This window comes from Heteronotia binoei, chromosome 13, assembly GCF_032191835.1.
Source record: "Heteronotia binoei isolate CCM8104 ecotype False Entrance Well chromosome 13, APGP_CSIRO_Hbin_v1, whole genome shotgun sequence".
Classification (NCBI taxonomy): domain Eukaryota; kingdom Metazoa; phylum Chordata; class Lepidosauria; order Squamata; family Gekkonidae; genus Heteronotia; species Heteronotia binoei.
The window spans coordinates 8257166-8271949 of NC_083235.1; the positions used below are offsets into that span (position 1 = coordinate 8257166).

A 14784-nucleotide genomic window follows, 5' to 3' on the forward strand; every position below is an offset into this window, starting at 1 on the left:
ATTTCCTTCCTTCCTTCCTTCCTTCCTTCCTTCCTTCCTTCCTTCCTTCCTTCCTTCCTTCCTTCCTTCCTTCCTTCCAACATCTGACATTTATTCTATGTGGCTCTTATGTTAAGCAAGTTCAGCCACCCCTGGTCTAAGAGACCGCTGGGATTCTCCCGAGGTCCAATTACTGTCACCGTACGGCTCTGGATTTACCCCAAGGGAGTCGAGACCAGAATCCAGCTCTGATCTCCTTGAGGCGGACCGGTGGACTTTTGCCCTAGGTTGTCTGAGAGATCCGTGTCCGTTCGCCAACACCCGTCACTCTGGGGGACCATGGCCAAGATTGCGGGGGGTTAGGGGTAGGGGAGCAGGACGACCCATCGATTGGCATCTCGTGTGATGTATAAAAAAGAAGAAAAGAAAGAAAGCAAGATTCGAAACGGAACCCGAACTCAGTTTGGCACGGGGCGGAGGGGGGGGGGGGGCGCCTCCCAGCTGACCCGCCGCGCTCCTCACATGACGCAGTAAGGCTCCCTGGGCAGTTCCGGCTCTGTCCTCCAACAAGGGATATGAGCCACCAAGCTCTTCTTGAGGTCTTTATTGAGTAGAAAGCAAACTATGGGGTTGACAGCAGCTTGGGCGAAGCTCATCCAAACGGCTGTGGAGAGGTAGCGGTGGGGGATGCTGCAGGCTTTGACAAACACCCTCCAATAGCAGGCCACGATGTAGGGCGACCACAGAACCAAGAAGAGCAACGTGATGACATAGAACATCCTGCCCAGCCGTTTCTCAGCCTTGAATTCTTCCATGCCCAGCAAGCGCCGGTTGGCCGCGTGGGCGTTCTGCCGGATGCCCAGCAAGGTGGGAGGCATGGGGCCGCGGCCGAAGCCCGCAATCCAGTTGGCCGCGGCTTGCCCCGTGGCGCCGGGCCCATGGAACGTCCAGTTTTGGCTGATGGCCGGGACCATCTGGATGGGCTTCATCTTGCGATGGCGGTACTCGAAGAGGAGGAGCTTGATGTAGACCACGTGGGTGGCGAAGATCAGGACGGCCAACATGAGCATGAAGCCCAGGGTGTCGTTGGCTTTGAAGTAGCGGTGCTCGAAGATGCACTGGTCCTCCTCCCGGATGAACTTGTAGGTCCCGACGTCGAAGACCGGGGGGAAGGCCATGGCCACCGACAAAGTCCACACCATGCAGATGACGGCCACGCAAGTCCAGAAGGTCATGCGTTTGGCGTAGAAGCGGTGGTGGGCCACGGCCATGTAGCGGGTGACGCTGATGCAGAAGAGGAGGAACGCCGCGTGGAAGCAGAAGAGGACGGCCATGAAGGCCACGATCTTGCAGCTCAGCACGCTGTAGGTCCAGGCCGAGCCGTGGCGGATGGAGACGAGGACGAAGGGGAAGCAGACGGCCGAGCGGATCACGTCGGCCAGGCAAAGGTCCAGGAGGAAGTAGTAGGGAGCTTTGTGGAGGCCCCGCTCCTTCAAGACCAGCAGCGAGAGGGAGAGATTCCCCGCCAGGCTCACGCAGATGATGAGGCCCAAGAGCAGCAGCTTGGCGTAGGTGGAGGCCGCGTGGGGCACTGAGCCGTGGGCCTCTTCAGTCTCATTGGCACTGGCCATCTTTAGGAGGGGAAGGAAAAGGGGGGGGAGCTGGGTCAGCGGCGGCGTGCACGGTGACGACCCAGGACCCCGGCACTAAAGGGGGACGTCATCTGTCGGAGGAAGAAGGAAGAAAAAGAAAAGATTAGTCTACAGTGTATATCGGGGGTTCCCAACTTTTCTGAGCCTGCAGGCGTCTTTAGAATTCTGACACAACGCGGTGCGTGAAGCAATAAGGTGGCTGCCACAAAATGGCTGCCGCAGGAAGCGGAGTCAGTCAGAAAATGGCTGCCACAGCTTAACTTCAGTAACACAGTAGAGGGCTGCGGTGGCATCTGCTGCCAAAGCAACGTTTCAAAGATTCTGCACAGCCAATCAAGTCTCCAGGAGCCAATCAGAAGCCTTGCTGGGAAAAAGCCCTGCCTGGTCCCACCTACTTCCTAAAAACACTTGATAGGTGCCAGAAAAGGTGCTGAGTGCCTTTGCCCCCCAAGGAAACCATGTTGGGTACCCCAGTAGGGTTGCCAGCCTCCAGGTGGGGCCTGGAGATCTCCCGCTTTTACAACCAATCTCCAGCTGGCAGGGATCAGCTGGAGAAAATGGCTGCTTTGAAGGATGGGCTCTAGGGCATTGTCATAAGAACATAAGAGAAGCCATGTTGGATCAGACCAATGGCCCATCCAGTCCAACACTCTGTGTCACACAGTGGCAAAAATTTTTTTATATATACACATACACACACACTGTGGCTAATAGCCACTAATGGACCTCAGCTCCATATTTTTATCTCAACCCCTCTTGAAGGTGGCCAAGCTTGTGGCCACCACCACCTCCTGTGGCAGTGAATTCCACATGTTAATCCCCCTTTGGGTGAAGAAGTACTTCCTTTTATCCGTTTTAACCTGTCTGCTCAGCAATTTCATCGAATGCCCACGAGTTCTTGTATTGTGAGAAAGGGAGAAAAGTACTTCTTTCTCTACTTTCTCCATCCCATGCATAATCTTGTAAACCTCTATCATGTCACCCCGCAGTCGACGTTTCTCCAAGCTAAAGAGTCCCAAGCGTTTCAACCTTTCTTCATAGGGAAAGTGTTCCAGCCCTTTAATCATTCTAGTTGCCCTTTTCTGGACTTTCTCCAATGCTATAATATCCTTTTTGAGGTCCGGCGACCAGAACTTGTCATGTAAATTGTCACATGCTGAAAGCCCCTCCCCAAACCCCGCCCTCTCTTGGCCCCACCCCCAAAGTCTCCAGGGATTTTGCAACACAGACCTGGCAACCCTAGACCCCTGGTGTACATACTGTATACATTACAATGGAACAGTCTGTTCCCCCTCTGATAGGTGTGTGTTGGTTTAGTATGGTTTAAGAATGGAAGAAAATATTGTGCTGAATTGAGCACTGGGAAAAAGCCAGCAAAACAGGACTTTAGACTGGATTTTGCCTGTGGCTGCGTTATTCTGTGAAAGGACTTTGGAATTGTTTGGCTGAAAAATTTCTGGATTATATTTTGAAGATTATATTTAAACAGAGGCTAGGTGGCCATCTGATGACAGCCATGAGGATCCTGTGAATTTAGGGGGAGGTGTTTGTGAGTTTAGAGCGGTTCCTCAGTGGAACAGGCTTCCTCCTCGGGAGGTGGTGGGCTCTCCTTCCTTTGAGGTTTTTCAACAGAGGCTAGATGGCCATCTGACAGCAATGAAGATCCTGTGAATTTATGGGGAGGTATTTGTGAGTTTAGAGTGGTTCCTCAGTGGAACAGGCTTCCTCCTTGGGAGGTGGTGGGTTCTCCTTCCTTGGAGGTTTTTAAACAGAGGCTAGATGGCCACCTGACAGCAATGAAGATCCTGTGAATTTAGGGGAAGGTGTTTGTGAGTTTCCTGCATTGTGCAAGGGGTTGGACTAGATGACCCTGGAGGTCCCTTCCAACTCTATGATTCTATGAGTCTGATTTTTTGATGGAGAGTAGTCTCGTGAGAGTAAAACGGTAAATCGGGCTTGATCTCTCTATCATTATTGTACCCGTGAGCAAGTGGAGGGCTTTGCGATAAGAAGTTGCACAGATCGTAGAAGATTATGTGAAATTTTATTAGAAGGATTTGCATTTTAAGCCACATACCCGATGTAGCCGATGTGTCCAAGAGCTGACAGCAGGCCATGTAAGAACAGCCCTGTAAACTCTTGGAGGACTGGCTACGTAAGAGGGGTGTGACGTATTATGCAAAGGAGTTCCTGCTACCAAAAGAAAAAGCCCTAGTTACAACCCTTTAATCAATGCAGAAAAGGGCAACTAGAACGATTAAACGGTTGGAACTCTTTCCCTATGAAGAAAGATTAAAGCGCTTGGGGCTCTTTAGCCTGGAGAAATGCCAACTGAGGGGTGACATGATAAAGGTTTACAAGATTAGGCATGGGATAGGGAAGGCAGAGAAAGGAGTCCTTTTCTCTCTCTTTCTCACAATACAAGAACTCGTGGACACTCAATGAAATTCCTGAGCAGCTGGGTTAGAAAAGATGAAACGAATCACTTCTTCACCCAAAGGGTGATTAACACATGGAATTCACTGCCACAGGAGGTGGCGGCAGCTATAGTCATAGAAGGCTTCAAGAGGGGACTGGACAAACATATGGAGCAGAGGTACATCAGTGGCTGTTAGCCACAAGGTATAGACGGAACTCTCTGCCTGGGGCAGTGATGCTCTGTATTCTGGGTGCTTGGGGGGGCAGCAGTGGGAGGGCTTCTGGTGTCCTGGCCCACTGGTGGACCTCCTGATGGCACCTGGTATTTTTGGGCGCTGTGTGATAGAGTGTTGGACTGGATTGGCCGCTGGCCTGATCCAACATGGCTTCTCTTATGAAACCTCCAGGAAGTTGACAGTTCTCACCATTTCTGGCTCGAGGAAGAGAGTTGTTCCCCGAGAAACAGGCTGGTACATTTCGAATCTCACACAGAGGTCAGAGAGTTCCAGACGAAAAGTGCTCCGAGAAGGATTTTGCACTGCCGGCGCTCGCCCGGGAAAAGAGTCATCTTTCTAAATTTATCACATCGCTAGTTAATGTCTTTCATTATCAGCGTTTGATGAGCTTACAGTTTGGGGACGAAACGATTGCGGCACAGCGCAACTAAAAGCAATTTCATTAGTCAATAACAACCTTGCTCGCTGTACAGCGGAGGGTTTTGCTACCTTGTCGAGCGATCTAATGAGGAGTCATGACTAGCTCCCAGACTTCCATATTTTGTCACAACAGGCATGCTTTCTACGGAATGCAAGTATGCATTTATCCATTTGTGCTCGGGAGAAAGACGAGCTGGCTAGGGTCACCGACTCAAAGCTGGAAAATTCCTGGAAATTTGGGCGTGAAACCTAGGGACAGAGGGGGGTTGGGCTGGGGCATAATGCCGTAAAGTCCACCCTACAGAGCCGCCATTTTCTCCGGGGAGACTAATCTCCGTCCCCGGAGATCAAGTCAAGATGGGTTAGTCCAGGGGCATCAAACATGCAACCCGGGGGTCAAATCAGGCCCCCAGAGGGCTCCTATAAGCCCCCCCCCTCGAGCAATTGGCTGTCATCTGCTATGACAGTGTGGTGTAGTGGTGAAGTGCGCGGACTCTTATCTGGAAGAACCAGGTTTGATTCCTCACTCCTCCGCTTGCACCTGCTGGAATGGCCTTGGGTCAGCCATAGCTCTGGCAGCTGCTGTGAGAGCCCTCTCAGCCCCACCCACCTCACAGGGTGTCTGCTGTGGGGAGAGAAGATATAGGAGATTGTAAGCCGCTCTGAGTCTTTGATTCAGAGAGAAGGGCGTATAAATCTGCAATTCTTCCTCTTCTTCTCCCTCTCTTGCTCTCTTCTCCATAACAGCTTGCTTTGCAAGGCTTGCTCAATGGCTCACTCTAGGCGTTTCCAGGAAAATTCTATGGTTTCTCTGGATGCTCTAGCCATTTGGGAGGGAAAACTCTATGGTCTGGGTGGCGTTCCTCCCCCCAAGGAGGTTCCCAACCCGCCGGCCCACTCTAGGTGTTTCCAGGAAAACTCTATGGCTTTCCCCGGATGCTCTAGCCATTTGGGAGGGAAAACTCTATGGTTCAATATGTACCATAGAGTTTTCCCCTCCCAAATGGCTAGAGCGTCTGGGGAACGCCATAGAGTTTTCCCAGAAATGCCTAGAGCGGCCGCAAGAGATATTGCTGGCGCGATGACGTCACTTCCGGGGACAACACTGGGGACTTGGAAACCTAAGCATAGAGACTGTGACTGGCCCAGAATAGCCCAACAAGCTTTTGACGAGGAGCTTCTTAAGAAACCTCCACAGCCCAAATTCAAAGCTGTTACTATTAGGCCTGATAAATTGGCGAGTAAAGATCAGAAATCTTTAATCTCGACAACGTTGGCAATAGCTCGTATGACGATTGCTAAAAATTGGAAAACCCCACATACCCCCACGATAAAACCCCACATACCCCCACGATTGAAATGTGGTATGATAAGTTATGGGACCAGTACGTAATGGAAAAGGCAATGGATAACCCTTTCTTTGGAAATGATACTGATTTGGCTCTAGATTATTATGTGCTTTGGGCCCTGGTTTTGGAATTCTTTGGGAATATTTCCTTTTTGCCTAACAGAATGGAATTGTAGGCTCTTTCTCAGTTCTTAATACCTAGCATATGATGTTTATTTATTTATTTAGAATTTATATCCCGCCCTTCCCACAAATGGCTCAGGGCGGCTTCCAACAATAGATCCCACATAACAATAAACAATATTTAAACATGTGAGGGAAGAGACAATTAAAACAGATAAAACAGATAAAGCTCTAAAAATTAATAAATATTCAAGTATATATAAAGGAAATCTGGCAAGTTGCGTTAGGTTCTCAAGCTAGGTATGGGCTAGCCGGAAGAGGGTCGTCTTACAGGCCCTGCGGAACTGAACTAGGTCCCGCAGGGCCCTCACCTCCTCCGGCAGCTGATTCCACCATGTAGGGGCCATAACAGAGAAAGCCCTTTCTCTGTTGGATTTCAAGCGGGCTTCTTTCGGCCCAGGGACAGTAAGGAGATTTTGTGTTCCCGACCTCAGTACTCTCTGGGGAACATGCGGGGAAAGACGGTCCTTCAGGTAGACAGGTCCCAAGCCATATGTATTGTTTTTGTAAATTGTTTGTTATATGCATCCTGTGGTCTAAATTGGATTCTTGTATGTTAGGTTTATATTTTTTTATTATTTATTTTCCTTATGCTCCCTTTGTATTGGATTAGATTTAATTATATATAGTTTGGTGTAATGGTGACGTGCGCGGACTCTTATCAGGGAGAACTGGGTTTGATTCCCCCCTCCTCCACTTGCAGCTGCTGGAACGGCCTTCAAGGGCCAGCCACAGCTCTCACAGAGTTGTCCTTGGAAGGGGGCAGCTTCTGACAGAGCTCTCTCAGCCCCATCTACCACACAGGGTGTCTGTTGTGGGGGAGGAAGGTAAAGGAGATTATAAGCCGCTCTGAGACTCTGAGATTTAGAGTACAGGGCAGGATATAAATCCAATACGTTCTTCATCTTCCAGTTGTGGCGTTGGAGTTTCCCGCAGTTACTGCTGAACTCCAGGCAACGGAGATCAGTCCCCTGGAAACAAAATGGCGCCTTCTGAGGGCAGGAAAAAAAAATAACATGACATCCTCACTGAGCTCCATCGCCTTCCCAAATTATGCACTCGCTAGCCACCCCCTCCCCAAATCTCCAGGAATTTCTCAAGCTGAAGTTGGCAACCTTAATTACTACACCACATTGTTCCCTTTCATCCACAGGCCTTTCCCTGACTAGGGCAGCCAACCTTACCACTCTCCAAAGCAGCCATTTTCTCCAGGAGAATGGATCTCCTCCAGCTGGAGATCAGTTGTAATACTGGGAGATTTCCAGGTGCCACCTGGAGGTTGGCAACTGCAAACTGTAGAGATCAATTTCCCCCCCCCTCCCCCTCTCAACCCCCCTCTCCCCAAGAAAACAGCAGCTTCAGAAGGCAGACTCTACAGTGCACCATAGATTCTTGGTGAAATTTGTCTGCGAATTCCCTCCTTTCCTACAGTCACCACTCCCTAAACCAGAAGTGGCCAAACTTGCTTAACGTAAGAGCCACATAGAATAAATATCAGATGTTTGAAAGCCACAAGACATGAACATCAGAGGACGAAAGGAAGGAAGGGAGGGAGGGAGGGAGGGAGGGAGGGAGGGAGGGAGGGAGGGAGGGAGGAAAATAGATGGGGAAGAGGGAGGGAGAGGTGGAAAGAAAGCAACTTTAACTTAAAAGCATTCTCCAAGCTGCTGGCTTGGCAGTGGGACTTTGAAAGCCACACATGGCTACCGAGCCACAGTTTGGCTACCCCTGCCCTAAACTTTCAGGAATGTCCCAGGCCGAATCTGGCAACCCTGTTTAACTGACAGAAGGGAAAATGTATGCCAAAACCATTGGCATGGCAGACTTTCCCCACACACAACTGTCTCACGTGCTGTTCAAAGCTCAGCGAGTCCTCCACCACGCAGCCCGAGCTCAAACGCACATGTGCTTCCCCGACCCCGGGAGGAGGGGAAGGCCAACACCTCATTGAACTTGCGAGGCCTCCTTCAAACAGACGGGGCTGCGTCATGCAGTTCCCTCTGCTTGACTCATATCTGTGGATGTTCAATTAGTCAGACACATACACGTGCACCCCACTTCTTGCCCACACACACCCTCCAGGTGGCTGTTAAAGAAGTGACACCTTCAGAGTGACAGAGAGCGTTGGATTGGAGGGGCCATTGCCCTGACCCAACATGGCTTCCCTTATGTTTTTTCTCTCTGGGGCAGAGACATTCTGTCTTCTTGGTGCTTAGAGAGGGCAACAGTGGGAGGGCTTATGGTGTTCTGGCCCCACTGCCGGACCTCTGGATGGTCCTTCAGTTTTGGCCACAGTGCGACACAGAGGGTTGGACTGGATGGGCCATTGGTCTGATCCAACATGGCTTTTCAGATGTTCTTGTGTCTGGGGCAGTGATGCTCTGTCTTCTTGGTGCTGGCGGGGGGGAGTAGTGGGAGGGCTTCTTGAGTTCTGGCCCTGCTGGTGGACCTCCTGATGGCCTCTGGGTTTTGGCCACTGTGTGACACAGAGTGTTGGACTGGATGGGCCAGTGGCCTGATCCAACATGGCTTCTCTTATGTCTGGGGCAGTGATGCTCTGTATTCTTGGTGCTTGGAGGTGCAACAGTAGGAAGGCTTTTGGAGTTCTGGCCCTGCTGGTGGACCTCCTGATGACATCTGGGTTTTGGCCACTGTGTGACACAGAGTGTTGGACTGGATGGGCCAGTGGCCTGATCCAACATGGATTCTCTTATGTCTGGGGCAGTGATGCTCTGTATTCTTGGTGTTGGGAGGGGGGGCAGTGGGAAGTCTTCTAGTGTCCTGGCCCCACTGGTGGACCTCCTGATGGTCCCTGGGTTTTGGCCACTGTGTGACACAGAGTGTTGGACTGGATGGGCCAGTGGCCTGATCCAACATGGATTCTCATATGTCTGGGGCAGTGATGCTCTGTATTCTTGGTGTTGGGAGGGGGGGGCAGTGGGAAGTCTTCTCGTGTCCTGGCCCCACTGGTGGACCTCCTGATGGTCCCTAGGTTTTGGCCACTGTGTGACACAGAGTGTTGGACTGGATGGGCCAGTGGCCTGATCCAACATGGATTCTCTTATGTCTGGGGCAGTGATGCTCTGTATTCTTGGTGTTGGGAGGGGGGGCAGTGGGAAGTCTTCTAGTGTCCTGGCCCCACTGGTGGACCTCCTGATGGTCCCTGGGTTTTGGCCACTGTGTGACACAGAGTGTTGGACTGGATGGGCCAGTGGCCTGATCCAACATGGATTCTCTTATGTCTGGGGCAGTGATGCTCTGTATTCTTGGTGTTGGGAGGGGGGGCAGTGGGAAGTCTTCTAGTGTCCTGGCCCCACTGGTGGACCTCCTGATGGTCCCTGGGTTTTGGCCACTGTGTGACACAGAGTGTTGGACTGGATGGGCCAGTGGCCTGATCCAACATGGATTCTCATATGTCTGGGGCAGTGATGCTCTGTATTCTTGGTGTTGGGAGGGGGGGGGGCAGTGGGAAGTCTTCTAGTGTCCTGGCCCCACTGGTGGACCTCCTGATGGTCCCTGGGTTTTGGCCACTGTGTGACACAGAGTGTTGGACTGGATGGGCCAGTGGCCTGATCCAACATGGATTCTCTTATGTCTGGGGCAGTGATGCTCTGTATTCTTGGTGTTGGGAGGGGGGGCAGTGGGAAGTCTTCTAGTGTCCTGGCCCCACTGGTGGACCTCCTGATGGTCCCTGGGTTTTGGCCACTGTGTGACACAGAGTGTTGGACTGGATGGGCCAGTGGCCTGATCCAACATGGCTTCTCTTATGTTCTTATGTGACACAGAGTGTTGGACTGGATGGGCCAGTGGCCTGATCCAACATGGCTTCTCTTACGTTCTTAAGTGGTCACTCACCATAGAGCGTGTTGTTTTGGAGGCTGGTCACATCTGCTTGTCGGTCTGCCTTAAAATGCCAAAAACTGCAGTCAGAGGAGACAGAAGTATCTCTTCCGGCTGCCAACTGGCCAGAAAAATAGTAGCCTGACTAAGGTACCGTTGGATACTTATCAGCAACTCAATATCCAGAAATCAGCAAGCGATTGCTAACTGTTATAGATCCAACCAGTTACAGACACAACTACAGAGACAGTTGAAAAGTTATTAGGGTTTGTAGAATCTTTCGGGATCAAGTGACGTGTTCTACTGGAGAAAGTTTTCCTTCCAGACGTTTCGTTCTCAGCTGCGGAGAACATCCTCAGTGGCGTTGCAGCCGGAGCAGGCGCTCAGACCTTCTCACTCAATGCACAGCAGCCAAGAAAGTCAGAACGCCTGCTCCGGCTGCAACGCCACCGAGGATGTTCTCCGCAGCTGAGAACGAAACGTCTGGAAGAAAAACTTTCTCCAGTAGAACACGACACTTGAGCCCGAAAGATTCTACAAACCCTAATGATATTTACATTTTTAATTTACAGTTTTTTAAATTTTAATTTTTTTAAAAAAATTGTGAGATTAAGCAATATAAATTGTGAGAATACGATTTTATCCCTTTAGCTGGAGGTGCCACGGACGAAACTTTGTGCATGAGAGAAAAATGCTCTACCACTGAGCTATAGGGTTGCCAATTCAAGAAGCATCTGGGGACTTTGGGGGTGGAGCAAGGAGAAAGGCTGTGACAAACACGATTGAACTCCAAAGGTTGTTCAGGTCATCACATTTGAAGGGACTGCACACCTTTTAAATGCCTTCCTTCCATTGGAAATAATGGATAAGGGCACCTTTTAGGGGGGCTCATAGAATTGGACCCTCTGGTCCAAACTTTTTGAAACTTGGGGATATTTTGGGGAGAGGGACTGGATGCTGTACTGAAAAGTTCGTGCCTCTATCTCAAAAAAACAGCTCCCTCAGAGCTCCAGATACCCGCAGATTAATTCTCCATTATTTCCTATGGGAATCAGTCTTTCTAATCAGTCTTTTTGGATGAGTTCCAAGCAGACATTTCCCTTCCCGCTTACTGATGACCCTGAAGCGGGGGGAGGGCCTCCAAACCAGGGGATCCCCTGCCCCCACCTGGGGATTGGCAACCCTACTGAGCTATGGCTCCCACCTCATGGCTCCGTTGAAGTAGAGTAGAAAGGAGGAGTGGCACCAGCCATGGCGCCAGGTCCTCTTGTGGATCAAAAACTGGCTAATTAATAGGAAGCAGAGAGTGAGTATAAATGGGCAGTCTTCGCAGTGGAGGACGGTAAGCAGTGGGGTGCCGCAGGGCTCAGTACTGGGTCCCATGCTCTTTAACTTGTTCATTAATGATTTGGAGTTGGGAGTGAGCAGTGAAGTGGCCAAGTTTGCGGATGACACTAAATTGTTCAGGGTGGTGAGAACCAGAGAGGATTGTGAGGCACTCCAAGGAGATCTGTTGAGGCTGGGTGAGTGGGCGTCAGTGTGGCAGATGCGGTTCAATGTGGCCAAGTGCAAAGTAATGCACTTTGGGGCCAAGAATCCCAGCTGCAAATACAAGTTGATGGGGTGTGAACTGGCAGAGACTGACCAAGAGGTCGTGGTAGATAACTCACTGAAAATGTCAAGACAGTGTGCGATTGCAATAAAAAAGGCCAACGCCATGCTGGGAATTATTAGGAAGGGAATTGAAAACAAATCAGCCAGTATCATAATGCCCCTGTATAAATCAATGGTGCGGTCTCATTTGGAGTACTGTGTGCAGTTCTGGTCGCCGCACCTCAAAAAGGATATTATAGCATTGGAGAAAGTCCAGAAAAGGGCAACTAGAATGATTAAAGGGCTGGAACACTTTCCCTACGAAGAAAGGCTGAAACGCTTGGGGCTCTTTAGCTTGGAGAAACGTCGACTGCGGGGTGACATGAGAGAGGTTGACAAGATTATGCATGGGATGGAGAAAGTAGAGAAAGAAGCACTTTTCTCCCTTTCTCACAATACAAGAACTCGTGGGCATTCAGTGAAATTGCTGAGCAGTCAGGTTAAAACGGATAAAAGGAAGTGCTTCTTCACCCAAAGGGTGATTAACATGTGGAATTCACTGCCACAGGAGGTGGCGGCTACAAGCATAGCCAGCTTCAAGAGGGGATTGGATAAAAATATGGAGCAGAGGTCCATCAGTGGCTATTAGCCACAGTGTGTGTGTGTAATATATATATTGGCCACTGTGTGACACAGAGTGTTGGACTGGATGGGCTATTGGCCTGATCCAACATGGCTTCTCTGATGTTCTTATGTTCATATAACAACAGGAGCCATTTTTTAGAAACTGTAATTGGCTCTTCTTCAGCTTTTACAATTGGTCATTTTATCCCAGCCAGGCTCCGAGGAGCACACTGCGCAGACGCCGTCCGCTTTCGCATTTCCCAGGTCTATAACAGACCCAGGGAACGCAAAACCAGCCGGGCAGCGTCTGCGCTCTGTGGAGCCTGCTTTCCATTGGGGAAGACAGACTCCAAGAAACACACATGCTGTGCTTGGGGAGAGAAGGCGCCTAGGCCAGGTGGCGCTCTAGGTGGCTGCCTACTTGGCTTACTCCCACGCACCAGCCATGACCCCAGGTCAGCAGAAAAATCTGAAAACCATGGTGAGTGGTACTTTCGAAGTCCAAAAATCAAAGAAAGGAGACCTTAAGATGTTGCATGACAAGATCATGCCTACCATTTTGGGAGGGTTGCTTAGCAACCCCAGTAAACAACAGCACAGCAGACGGAGGCAGAGGTGGGACAAGAAGAGCGAGGGAGGTGGAAGGGAGAGATGGGGAAGAGGGTGGCGAAGGGGAGACAGAAAGGCTGTGGGGAAGGCTGAGAAACAGGTGGCCGGGGGGCGGAAGGGCAAAAGGCAGAGGTGAGAGAGGGGTTGAAGCAGAAACCAGCACAAGGATGGTTCTCCACCCCTGAGAGTTATTTGCAGGTCCCGATGCATATAAGGAGGGCTATATAGAGCATAATTATATTCCGGCCTCATTTTGGGCAGGACCTCACAGGAGCAGAGCTCCGGAACCTCTAAATTTTATTGCGCTCTTTCTTTCTTAACGCTTTTGGGCTCCGTTGTTCAAACCCCCTGTGAGAATTTTGCTGAACTCTTAAGATTTGACAAACTTTCTCATATTTTTTTTTAATGGGGGAAATAACCAAAACACACAAAGCAGACAGATAGAAATCTTCATCCTGCCACTGTGGCCACATAGGAGAAAGTCATTTAGAAAGCACGATGGGAGTAAGGTTTTATGAGGACAATTCTAATTTAAGAAGCATTTTATGGTAGATGCTGAGCTGATATAATTTATAGTACACCTTCTGATGATGTCATGGGTGCGTGGCATATGCAAATGAGTCATGCTCATGAGCTCCGGCACCTTCTTTTCTACGAAATGACCCCTGAGCATAACTATACTATATATAAGAGCCCCGTGGCGCAGAGTGGTAAAGCTGCAGTACTGCAGTCGGAGCTCTCTGCTCACGACCAGAGTTCGATCCCAGCGGAAGCTGGTTCAGGTAGCCGGCTGCAGGTTGACTCAGCCTTCCATCCTTCCGCAGTCGGTCAAATGAGTCCCCAGCTTGCTGGGGGGAAAGTGGAGATGACTGGGGAAGGCAAGGGCAAACCACCCCGTCAAAAGTCTGCCGTGAAAACGTCATGAAAGCAACGTTCTGCACATCTCAAATGCTGGCAGGGACACGACACCGAACCACAAACTTTCAACTTACTAGAACAAAAAATATATATGGAGTTTGCAAGATTGTGAAGTTTTTACATTGGATCTTTTTGGTGATGTGATTTAGCAGTGCATTTTGCATGTATGACTTAATAAATTGAACGTATAAACATATGAAGCTGCCTTATACTGAATCAGGCCCTTGGTCCATCAAAGTCAGTCTTGTCTTCTCAGACTGGCAGCGGCTCTCCAGGATCTCAAGCCGAGGTTTTTCACACCTATTTGCCTGGACCCTTTTTTGGAGATGTCAGGGATTGAACCTGGGACCTTCTGCTTACCAAGCAGATGCTCTACCACTGAGCCACCGTCCCTCCCCTAATTCTTGAAAAACAAAGAGGGGAAAGGAGTAAGAAACCTGGAAGGTTAATGTACAATGAAAGGGCCAAACATTAAAAACAAACCGTAAAACAAATCATAAACCAACATGCAACTGTTTATTGAGGAAAGCTAAAACCATTTAGGGGCCAATCATTAGCCTCTATCCTATGTACAATCATGAAACCTCAATGGGAATCCACTTAAGTTGACCTGACGCGTTTTGACCTGAATTGGTCAGAAAAGGAAGCACATGTATTGGCTCATATTACAAAATACAATAAAACAATAGAACAATGGTGGACCACAAGGAAATTTAATGAAGTGACAAAGGCTTCAAGATATTCTTAAGGCCTCTTATTCTACAGCCTTATGTCCTAATCAAGGGCAGACATATTGCATCCAGGGTCTCAGGTCAAGGTCTTTCCCATCACCTCCTGCCCGGTCCCTTCTAACTGGAGATGCCGGGGATTGAACCTGGAACTCCAGAGCATATCTCTAAACAGACACGGAATGCGAATCCGCTGCCTTGCTTCCAAATCTGCTATTCAGGCAGAAAATGAAGCT

At 49.8% G+C, this 14784-nt stretch overlaps 1 protein-coding gene across 1 annotated transcript; it reads right to left on the minus strand.

Annotated features, from left to right (window-relative positions):
- Positions 1 to 262: 262 nt before the first annotated feature.
- GPR173 (G protein-coupled receptor 173) lies at positions 263 to 1699 on the minus strand. The gene has a single exon (XM_060252982.1). The coding sequence runs from the start codon at positions 1608 to 1610 to the stop codon at positions 498 to 500; it is 1113 nt and encodes a 370-aa protein (XP_060108965.1). The 5' UTR covers positions 1611 to 1699; the 3' UTR covers positions 263 to 497.
- Positions 1700 to 14784: the final 13085 nt, after the last annotated feature.

Excerpts from the sequence above, each read along its gene's own strand:
- GPR173 (XM_060252982.1), bottom strand. The coding sequence starts at position 1,610 with ATGGCCAGTGCCAATGAGACTGAAGAGGCCCACGGCTCAGTGCCCCAC.